The sequence below is a fragment of the Rhinoraja longicauda genome, chromosome 11 (genome assembly GCF_053455715.1).
Source record: "Rhinoraja longicauda isolate Sanriku21f chromosome 11, sRhiLon1.1, whole genome shotgun sequence".
Classification (NCBI taxonomy): Eukaryota; Metazoa; Chordata; class Chondrichthyes; order Rajiformes; family Arhynchobatidae; genus Rhinoraja; species Rhinoraja longicauda.
The window spans coordinates 53,976,022-53,988,109 of record NC_135963.1 but is presented as its reverse complement, the minus strand read 5'-3'; the positions used below and the strand labels follow the sequence as shown (position 1 = coordinate 53,988,109).

General features: G+C 43.7%; 1 protein-coding gene across 1 annotated transcript in view; it reads left to right on the top strand.

Annotated features, from left to right (window-relative positions):
- Nucleotides 1-12,088, top strand: part of cdc73 (cell division cycle 73, Paf1/RNA polymerase II complex component, homolog (S. cerevisiae)) — a 269,047-nt gene that overhangs the window by 141,993 nt on the left and 114,966 nt on the right. Inside the window, exons 12-13 of the mRNA XM_078408040.1 lie at nt 10,392-10,427; nt 11,116-11,203. Coding sequence (XP_078264166.1) covers nt 10,392-10,427; nt 11,116-11,203 — 124 coding nt within the window. The remainder of the gene's footprint in view (nt 1-10,391; nt 10,428-11,115; nt 11,204-12,088) is intronic.

Genomic DNA, 12,088 nt, shown 5'->3' with positions numbered 1-12,088 from the left:
GTCAGGAGTCTCGCTGCGGCGTTTTGGACCAATTGTAGGCGGGACAGGGATGATTGACTGATCCCAGTGTATAGGGAGTTGCAGTAGTCTAGGCGGGAGGAAATGAATGCATGAATGATTTTTTCAGTGTCGTCAGATTTGAGGAATGGTTTGATTTTCGCTATGGTACGAAGCTGGAAGAAGCTGGCCTTTACCACAGCGTTGATTTGCCTGTCAAATTTTAATGCCGAGTCAAATATCACGCCCAGGTTTTTGACGTGCGGTTTGACCTGGGGGGATAGGCTTCCAAGGCTGCCTGTTATCGTTTTGATGGAGTCAGGGGGGCCGAATAGGATGACCTCAGACTTGCTCTCGTTTAGTTGAAGGAAGTTCTGTGCCATCCAACATTTTATGTCCTCAAGGCAGTGCATGAGGCTGATTAAATTTGACCGGTTGTTGGGTTTCAGGGGGAGATAAAGTTGTGTGTCATCCGCATAGCAGTGGAAAGAAATGCCGTGCCTTTGAATGATTTGGCTGAGGGGGAGCATGTATAGAAGTTGGGAGGTCTTATTGCAGTTGTATAAGACGTTGGTGAGGCTGTATTCAGGGTATTGTGTTCAGTTCTAGGTACCATGTTATAGGAAAGATGTTGTCAAGCTGGAAAAGGTACAGAGAAGATTTACAAGGATGTTGCCAGGATTAGAGGGTCTGAGCTATAGGGAGAGGTTGAGTAGGCTGGGACTCTATTTCTTGGAGTGCAGGAGGATGAGGGGTGATATTATAGAGGTGCTTAAAAATCATGAGAGGAATTGATCGGGCAGATGCACAGTGTAGGTGAATCGAGGAACAGAGGACATAGTTTTAAGGTGAAGGGGAAAAGATTTAATAGGAATATGAGGGGTAACTTTTTCACACAAAGAGTGGTGGGTGTAAGGAACGAGCTGGCATAGGAGGTAGTTGAGGCAGGGACTATCCTAAAATTTAAGAAACAGTTAGATAGGTACATGGATAGGACAGGTTTGGAGGGTTATGGGCCAAATGCAGGCAGGTGGGACGAGTGTAGCTGGGACATGTTGGCTGGTGTGGGCAAGTTGGGCTGAAGGGCCTGTTTCCATGCTGTATCACTCTATAACTATGACCTGTCCAAATGTTTCTTGAATGTTGCGATAGTACCTGCCTCAACTACCTGCTCTGGTAGCCCGTTCCATACACCTACCACCCTTTGTGTGGAAAAGTTACCCTTCGAGTTCCTATTAAATCCTTCCCCCCACAACTTAAAACAATGTCCTCTGGTTCTCGATTCCCCAACTCTGGGCATGAGACTCTGTGCGTCTACCCGATCTATTCCTCTCATGATTTTGTACACTCATTCACTCGGTCATTAATATGGAATGTGAATGGTTCACTTTATTGTTCCCCAGTTAAACCTGCCACCGTGGAAGGTATTTGTTTAGTTCAACCGATTTTGTTTCACTAACTAATGCTCGGAAGATGCTAATGTGTTATCCCCAAACCCATAACTCTGGATTTTGGGGAACAATGTCTTGTGAAGCACCTTACTGAATAGTTATTGAAAACTGAATGCAATTTGTTCTACTTTCTCACCACTGCAGGTAGTTGCTTTATTTCGTGGCCTTCTGTTTAACTGATCTATTATTTATTGATCCACTGAAAAACATTCAAGTCTGAGTTGTATTAAAAAAAAACGCTGGTCGTTTGATTAACTAGCAGCTGATTTACCAGCTTACAAGTTGACTCTTTCAAAGGCCATGCAGTGGGTTTAAAAAGGCCTGCACTTCTTGTAGGATAATGATCCAGCCTTCAGAGAACTTTCAATTGCTGAGCCTTCTGTACTGTCATGTCACCCTTTCTCTGAGCTTCGGTTTGGATTACTATAAACATTTTAAGGCTGTCATGTTTTACTTACAAAGCCTATAGAGAATCAATTTATAAGCAAGGATCTCAGCCAGGTGAAAGGAGCTACTTCTGAATCCAACTGGATATGGTTCTGACAGGCTTGGAACTGGACTGTTCAGGGTATTGTTAAATCAGCCAAAATAAAATATCTGACAAGCCTAAAAAAGCCTGTAACATTTTTGTAAATAGCGGTGATAGCAGACTTGTTTTGTGCAACAGTCTACCAGCAGTGATGCAATTGATGAACAGCTTTAGAGGTTGAGTGAATTTTACATATCGTAAAAATATTTTTTATTCTTAGTTGGAGTCACAGAATTATACAGCGTGGAAACAGGTCCTTCGGCCCAACTTGCCTACACCGATCAACATGTCCCATCTGCACTAGTCACAAATGCCTGCATTTGACTCATATCCCTCCAAACCTGTCCTATTCATGTACCTGTTTTTTAAACATTGCAACAGTACCTGCCTCAACTACCACCTCTGTCCTCCGGCAGCTCGTTCCATATACCCACCACCCTTTGCGTGACAATATTACCCCTCGGGTTCCTATTTAATCTGTCCTCCCTCATCTTAAACCTATGTCCTTTAGTTCGCGAATCTTCTGCTTTGGGCAAGACACTCTGTGCACCTACCCAGTCTATTCCTCTCATGATTTTGTAAACAGTTGGTGTGAATTTTTTTAATTCTCATTTTGTTACAGAAAAAAATAATGTTAAATGTTGTTATGCACCATGTCATATGTTGGCATACCTTTACACACTTAAGGCAACTAGTTTTTGGGCAGTACACAAAGTGACGGAGAAAGTTAGTGGGTTAGATAGTATCTCTGGAGGAAGTGAATAGGTGATGTTTAATCGGACTGACCTTTAAAGTTTCCTATCCGTTTCCTGCACAGATGCTTTCTGACCTGATGAGTTACTCCCAACAGTTTGTGTTCCACACAAGATTCGTGCGCTGCTGGAGTAACCCATCAGATGAGGAAGCATTTGTGCTGAAATTTCAATTTCCAGTGTCTCCAAATAGTTGGTGTTTGAACTTCCCCTATCCCATTATAGATGAGGCTCTCACTAGGGCCTCTTCTATATCCCGCAGCTCGCTCTTGCTCCCCCTCCTCCCATTCGTAACAAGGACAGAATCCCCCTTGTTCTCACCTTCCACCCCATCAGCCAGCGTATCTAACAAATCATCCTCCAACATTTCCGTCACCTCCAACAGGACCCCACCACTGGCCACAACTTCCCATCCCCTCCCCTTTCTGCGTTCCGCAGAAACCGTTCCCTTCGTAATTCCCTGGTCCACACGTCCCTTCTTACCCAAACCACCCCATCCCCGGGCACTTTCCCCTACAACCGCAGGAGATGCAACACCTGTCCCTTTACCTCCCCCCTCAACTCCATCCAAGGACCCAAACAGTCTTTCCAGGTGAGACAGAGGTTCACCTGCACCTCCTCCAACCTCATCTATTGTATCCGCTGCTCTAGATGTCAACTTATTTACATCGGCGAAACCAAACGCAGGTTCGGCGATCGTTTCGCTCAACACCTTCGCTCAGTCCGCCTCAACCAACCTGATCTCCCGGTGGCTGAGCACTTCAACTCCCCCTCCCACTCCCAGTCTGACCTTTCTGTCATGGACCTCCTCCAGTGCCATAGTAAGGCCCACCTCTATGGAAATTGGAGGAACAGCACCTCATATTTCGCTTGGGCAGCTTGCAGCCCATCAGTATGAACATTGACTTCTCCAACTTTAGATAGTTCCTCTGTCCTTCTCTTCCCCTCCCCCTGCCCAGTTCTCCCTCTATCTTCCTGTCTCCACCTATATCCTTCCTTTGTCCCGCCCCCCTGACATCAGTCTGAAGAAGGGTCTTGACCTGAAATGTCACCCATTCCTTCTCTCCTGAGATGCTGCCTGACTTGCTGAGTTACTCCAGCATTTTGTGAAATAGTTTGAATACAGTTTCACCTCATTTTGTGTGTGCAGCAGCAGGATGGCCCAAATACTGTAGCCCATTCCTATAGAGCCTTTGAAGACATGACCTAAAATAAAATCTTGAAAGGACACAAAATGCTGGAGTAACTCAGCGGGTCAGGCAGCATCTCTGGAGAACATGGATAGGTGACGTTTTGAGCCGGGACCTTTCTTCAGACCAACTGCAGATGCTGGTTCTATAAACAAGCATTTGCAGCTCGTTGTTTCTACATATAATCATGAACCATGATTGAGTGCGCCATTCACACCTTGCTCTGGAACATCAGTAGGTTTCAGACGTTCCAGAGGTGCCTTCCATCACCTTTATTTCCCAGCAGCAGTTTCTGCTTTCTTTCCCAGCAGATATTTCAGTTTCTATTCATGGAGAACAGCCCATACGGCATGGAATCATGTAGCTATTTGGGCCAAACCTTGACGTAACTCTCTATCACCCCCCCCCCCCCAGGCATTCTTGGCAAAGATGTTTTTTTCTTAGGAGATGGGCAATCACCTCTGGCACTTCCACGGTACAGTTGTGGGGTAAAGGCTACACATGTCCCAAGAGCTTCCTGGTGGGATGACCAGGTTCTGTGTCGAGGCTGATTAGGTCCAGAGTCAAGTAGAAATTGATGAGCAAGACTCCCCTGTCCAACATCAAACATCGATACCAACTCGTAGTATAAGAAAATAACTGCAGATGCTGGTACAAATCAATTTATTCACAAAATGCTGGAGTAACTCAGCAGGTCAGGCAGCATCTCAGGAGAGAAGGAATGGGTGACGTAAGAAGGGTCTCGACCCGAAACGTCACCCATTCCTTCTCTCCTGAGATGCTGCCTGACCTGCTGAGTTACTCCAGCATTTTGTGAATAAATCGATACCAACTCTCTCACTTGTCATTTAAAACCTTTGAGATAGGGCCGCACAGCGGGAGAGTTGCTGCCTTACTGTGCCAGAGACCCGGTTCGATCCTGACTACAGATGTTGTCTGTGTGCAATTTGTACGCTTTCCCTGTGACAGCGTGGGTTTTCCCTGGGTCATATGGTCATATGATCATAAGGTCATAAGGATTAGGAGTAGAATTAGGCCATTCGGTCCATCAAGTTTACTCTGCCATTCAATAATGGCTGATCTATCTCCCTCCTAACCCCATTCTCCTCATAACCTCTGACACCCGTGCTAATCAAGAACCTATCTATCTCTGCCGTAAAAATATCCACTCACTTGGCCTCTACAGCCTTCTGTGGCAAAAAAATCCGCAGATTCACCACTCTTTGACCAGAGAAATTTCTCCTCATATCCTTCCTAAAAGAACTCCTTTAATTCTGAGAGGCTGTGACCTCTAGTTCTGGACTCTCCCACTAATGGAAACATCTTCTCCACATCCACTCTATCCAAGCCTCTCACTATTCTGTGTGTTTCAATGAGGTCCCCCCCTGATTCTTCTAAACTCCAGCGAGTACAGGCCCAGTGCGGATAAATGATCATCACAGGTTAACCTCGTTCCTGGTGTTCCGGTTTCCTCCCACAGTGCAAAAATATCGAGGTTTGTTGGTTAATTGGGTTATCTAAATTGTAAATTGTCCCCAGTATGTAGGACAGTGCTTGTATATGGGGTGATCGCTGGTCGGCGTGGACTCGGTGGGCCAAAGGGCTGTTTCCACACTGTATCTCTAAAGTCTAAAGAAGACAAAGTTCTGGCCGTATGACATGTGGCCTTCAGATCATTTAACCTGGCGTAGAGGATTTGTAGACCTTCTATCTCCTTTCTCTGTTCATTTATTTATTTACTTATTTATCTATTTATTCATTTCCCTATGTTCTCAAAATCTTTGTAAAGCGTCTTTGAGTATATGAAAAGCGCTATATAAATAAAATGCATTATTATTATTATTATTATTATTAACATGTCAGACTATGGATTTTACTGATCCATCCTCTTGGATAAGGCGGCTAATCTGTGAACCTTTTCGGAGAAGAAGCATTTTCACCCTGCTCCACAGGGTGGTCTTTGCAATGGAAGATGACTGAAGGATTCAAGGCAATGGGTGATGTTTGCTATCTCTTTAACTTCCCTTCAGACATCTTTGGCTTGTGCAGGTTTGTAAATTGATTGGCCTGAGTAAATTGGGAGGAACCCGGAGCACATTCACAGGAAGAACATGTCAACTCCACGTAGACAGCACCCGAGGTCAAGGTTGAAGCAGGTCTCTGGTGCGGTGAGGCAGCAGCTCTACCAGTCACAGCACTGTACCGCCCTGGTTGAGAGTCAATGTAGGCCCTTTCACATTTGTTTGATGTTTTCTGTTATAGCAATAAATCGACAGACAGATCATAATTCACGACGTGGGAAATCTGATGTGAAGAGTAACAGAAGTTCCATTCTTTCATAGGCAGTAAGATCTCCGAACAAACTTTCTCATAAAGATACAGGACCACTTTCTGCCATTTTAATTCCTGTCACAGTTTTTGATTGGCAACAAAAAATGTCCCCATGTAGTTCAATTATGTTGTTGCCTCTCGTGACTTCAACGGATAGATCAGAAGGAAAATGGCGAAAGCAACCATGGAAACAATGGCTCAATCAATAGTGCAATGCTACTTTACTGTGCACAGTCAAACGTTACATTTTGCATGCAGTTCAGTAAAGTCTTACGATACATAAGCACAATCGTACCCACATTCAAGAGTGCAGTGATTGTAATGTGAGAATAGTAGATCACACTTAGTACACAGTGTCACCACATTTCTGGCCCCATCTTGCATCCTTCAAGTTTCAGGGTGCAAAAGATCATAAGACATAGGAGGAATTAGACCATTCGGCCCATCCAGCCTGCTCCGCCATTCCATCATGGCATTCTCATAAATTCTCTAACCGTTCATGTATTCTGTCATGCAGCATAGACTTAGTCATAAGTCATAGGAGCAGAATTAGGCCTTTCTGCCCATCGAGTCTACTCTGCCGTTCAATCATGGCTGATCTATTTTTCCCACTCAACACTATTCTCCTGCTTTCTCCCCATCACATTTGGCACCCTTGCTAATCAAGAACCTGTCAATCTCTGCTTTAAAAATACCCAATGACTTGGCCACCACATCTGTCGGTGGCAATGAATTCCACAGATTCACCACCCACTATAGAAATCCCTTCTCATCTTGATTCTAAAGGTAAAAAGGCATCTCTTTCAAAATAGAAAGGAGGAAGAATTTCTTTAGCCAGAGGGTGATGAATCTCTGGAAATCATTGCCACAGATGCATGGGGAGGCCAAATCATTAGGTATTTTTAAAGTGGAGATGGATAGGTTCTTGATACTGAGGCTGCGCCCTCTGGTCCGAGACTCTCCAACTACTGGAAACATCCTCTCCACATCCACTTCTTCTAGGCCTTTCATTATTCGGTAAGCTGTAATGAGATTATCTCTTATCCATCTAAACTCCAGCGAGTACAGGCCTAGAGCCATCAAATGCTCCTCAGATGTTAACCCACTCATCCCTGGGATCATTTTTGTAAACCTCCTCTGGACCCTAACCAACCCCAGCACATCTTTCCTCAGATTTGGCTCCCAAAACTGCTCACAATATTCCAACATTGGTCCGACCAGTACCTTATAAAGCCTCAGCATTACATCCTTGCTTTCAGTTCTTCAAATCAAGTCTAATCCAATCCCTAGTATAGCATTAGATTTGAGTCCTGATTTTGAAAAATGTAATTTGAGCATCTAGGCCCTTGTAATAAAAAGCTTTCAACAAAAGAATCAGTGAAGAGTTTTGTCTGAGAAAGGCACAATCATTAACTGTGGAAACCAACAACTGAAGATCATTGTTTAATCCACACACAAGCTGGAAAACTCAATGTGGATAAACGGTATTCTTTTTTGCTTATTGAGTGTAGGTGGGTGGAGTTTTGGCAAATCATCAGTTACTGAAGGCAACAGCTTAAAAGAGCAGAAAAGAATCAAATAAGTGTGAAGAAATGTCACTGCCTTAAGCTGTCAGCCAAAGCAGAGGGTTTTAGTGCATCAGCCTCAAATACCAGAGATATTTTGGGTATTTTGTTTTGTTCAATTAAGACAAGCTGTTTTACATTACCGCACACAAGCTCATGAGCTGTAAAGGTCTCTACATTTGGATTTGATTTGATTTTCAACTTAATATTTTGGAGTATTTGCCTTTTATGGTGAAGATGCAAGTTTTTGTTTAAGATATTTTGTTCAAAATAATTTTGAACGCAGAATAATTTAAAATATTAAGCAAAAAACAACATGCTGGAGGAATTTGGCAAGCCAGCCAGCAACTGTGGGGGGGGGGGGGGGGGGGGAGGAGAGACAGTGTTTTGGGTTGGTATCTTTCTTCAGACCACACACTTCTTGAGTCTCAAGAAGTGTCCCGACCCAAACAGCCATCTGTCCTTTGCCCTCTACAGATCCAACTTCTGCAGATCCACTGTAGAAAGCATCCTATCATGATGCATCACATCTGAGAAACAGAAACATAGAAAATAGGTCAATTGGCCCCTCGAGCCAGCACCGCCATTCATTGTGATCATGGCTGATCATCCACAATCAGTAACCCGTGCCTGCCTGCTCCCCATATCCCTTGATTCCACTAGCCCCCAGAGCTCCATCTAATTCTCTTTTAAATTCATCCAGTGAATTGGCCTCCACTGCCTTCTGTGGCAGAGAATTCCACAAATTCACAACTCTCTGGGTGAAAACGTTTTTTTTCACCTCAGTTTTAAATGGGCTCCCCTTTATTCTTAGACTGTGGCCCCTGGTTCTGGACTCGCCCAACATTGGGAACTGTTTTCCTGCATCTAGCTTCTCCAGTCTTTTTTTTATAATTTTATACGCTTCTATAAGATCCCCTCTCATCCTTCTACATTCCAGTGAATAAAAGCCCAGTCTTTCCGATCTTTCCTCATATGACAGTCCCACCATCCCGGGGATTAACCTGGTGAACCTACGCTGCACTGCCTCAATAGCAAGTATGCCCTTCTTCAAATTAGGAAACCAAAACTGCACACAATACTCCAGATGTGGTCTCACCAGGGCCCCATACAACTGCAGAAGGACCTCTTTACTCCTATACTCAAATCCTTTTGCCATGAAGGCCAACATGCCATTAGCTTTCTTCACTGCCTGCCGTACCTGCATGTTTACTTTCAGTGACTGGTGTACAAGGACACTCAGGTCGCGTTGCACTTCCCTTTTACCTAATCTTGGTTTCGCAATAGCTCTGCCCAAGAAATCTCAGAGAGCTGTGGATGTACCTCAGTCTAGCACACCGAGCAGACTCCCACCATTGATTCAATCTACACTTCACGCTGCCTTGGGAAAAGCAGCCAGCGGTCCTCTCACAAACTAAAGATGTGATACTGGTACAAGAATTGGTACGGTTTCTTATTGTCAAGTGTAACAAGATTCATTGAAAAACCTTGTTTGTGTGCTATCCAGTCAAATCATACCACACAATCATGTACACGGGCACACAAGTACCCAGGTGGTGCAAAGAGAAAAATCCTAGAGTGCAGAAAATAGTGTTATAATTACAATTACAGAGAAAGTGCAGATTTTAAAAATGCAAGGTCCACAATGAGTTATATTGGGAGATCGGGACTACATGTTTGGCTTATGAGAGGACTTTTCGGTAGTCTGATACCTGGGGAAGAAGCTGTACTTGAATCTGGTGGAACGTGCTTTAAGGCTTCTGTATTTTCTGCCCGACGGGAGAGGGGAGAAGAGGGAATAGCCTTGATTATGTTGGCTGCTTTCCCGAGGTAGTGTGGTGTAGGTAGAGTTGATGGGAGAGGCAGGCTGGTCTGTGCTGCTTTCCCGAGGCAGTGTGGTGTAGGTAGAGTTGATGGGAGAGGCAGGCTGGTCTGTGCTGCTTTCATGAGGCAGTGTGGTGTACCTGGAGTTGATGGTGGAGGCAGGCTGGTCTGTGCGATGGACTACGCTACATCCACAACTCTGCAATTTCTTGCAGTCTTGGGCAGAGCTGTTGCCAAACCAAGCTGTGATGTATCCCAATTAGAAGCTTTACAAGAAGCATTTGCAGCAGTTGGCACGAGTCCTTGGAGACATCTGAACTCCCTCACTCTTCTGATACACCAATGCTGCCTGGTCTGCTGAGTTATTCTACCATTTTGTTTCTTGCTCATGATTCCAGCATCTGCAGTCTCCTGTGACTTTATTTAAAGTATTGGTTTGATTGCCAAAAAGCAGGAGAATTCCTATTAGATGTTCTGCCTCTCTGTTTATGGCACCCTTGAATGAAGTGAAAGAATTGCAGATTCTCCCGTGAGATATTTGATCGTTTGAGATTGGGAACTAATTTATTAAAATCAGACCTCAATTAAGTAAATTGTTATTCGGAAGTTTTGCAAGATTTTGAGAGAAAAGCTAAGGGATGCATAGAAGCGGTTTGCAACATACACCAGGAAATGAAGCATTTTGGATGCACGTTAATGGTTTCTAGTTTTACTCCTTTTATAACGTAACAAATTGTTTTTTTCACCAACAGTTTCACAAGCAAGGCCACCGCCAAATCAAAAGAAGGGTAAGAGGCATGATTCTACAGTTGTATTTTTTTGTTACTTTATGTTCGAGGAAAATATGTACCTCTACAGCCCAGGGATATTTGATAAAGTTTCACTGGGCAGTGTAGTTATTAAAGGAAGCTCTGTAATATAATTGGCCAAAGTCTTTGTGTTTGTTGACTGAGTAAATCAGGGCTGTGTTATGAAGAGGAAGCTCTTATAACTTGGCCATACTGACCAAAATGCCCCATCTAAGCTGATCCCACTTGCCCATGTTTGGCCCCTATCGCTCTAAACCTTTGCTAGCCACGTACCTGGTCCAAGTGTCTTTTAAATGTTACCTCCTCTTGCAGCTCGTTCCATATACCCAGCACCTTCTACGTGGAAAAGGTTGTCCTTCGGGTTCGTTTTAAATCTTGCCCCTCTCGCCTTAACATTTTTTGATTCCCCTACCCTGGGTAAAATACTTTGTGCATTCGCCCTGTCTGTTCCCCTCATAAACAATCCTCAGCCTCATATGTCGAAGGGATAGAATCCTAGCCTGCCCAATCGCTCCCTAGAGCTCAGCTCCTCAAGTCCTGGCAACATCCTCATAAACCTTCTCTGCACTCTTTTTATGTTGAAGTAAAATACTCTTGCGTTGATATGTTAATTCCCCAGCCTTTATTAGGTAATGGAAAGGTTAACAATTCTATCTCTTCCTTACAGGCTCTCGAACTCCTATCATTATTATTCCTGCAGCAACCACTTCTTTAATTACCATGCTGAATGCAAAGGATCTTTTACAGGACTTAAAGTAAGTAGTAGAATAAATTGTGTGTGTTGGTGAGTTCTTGACGTTGGTATGAAATAAATGCTAACCATGAAAGTTGTGAAAGGTTGATTGAGTCTGTATGTGTTTGGGCTACTTGTGCAGGTTTTCACACACCACATTAGTAGATGCCTTTTCTTTGAGTGAATTGCACTGAATGGGGAAGGAAAACCTAAAACCGGTACCTATGGGATTACCCAGATCATTATTCAATAATCCCTTAATGCAATTCTGTCTACATGCCTAACATGAGCACCTGATTTCAGGTATTTTCTGTCACGACTAAGTAGAGTGTGTTCATAACTTCACAATCTTCGAGCATTCATGCAAATCTGTTGGTTCTGCTGTGAGTCAATGAAGAAATTAAATGATGTGAATGTGATAAATGTTTTAGCTGTATCACTGAGCATGTTACAGTGATCTTATTGGGGAGGAAGGAACAACAACTTAAATGTGACACTGACTCGCTGGAACTAGTAATGTTTCTATTAAATGACGATCGTGAATTAAAATTGCCAAAGGATTGAATGTCCAATCAGAAAGGTATGGGTTGCAGTGACTGGTAAGAAAACGTTGCAGAATTTGTGTATTCTCTAATAAAGTGGTGTATTTCATTCAGTGTGTGTGACGTTTTACATAGACGCGTGCATGGGCAGTGAATGGAGGGATGTGGATTATGTGCAAGCAGACGAGAGAGATTAGTTTGTTTAAGCATCATGGTCTGCATGGACACTGGACTGAAGGGCTTGTTCCTGTGCTGTTCTGTGCTGTGTTCTCTGGTATGGGTCACAGTGGCTTGTGGACAATTTTGCAGAATTTGTGCACTCTAATAAAATGGTGTACTTTGCTCACATGTGTGTGACCTTTTAG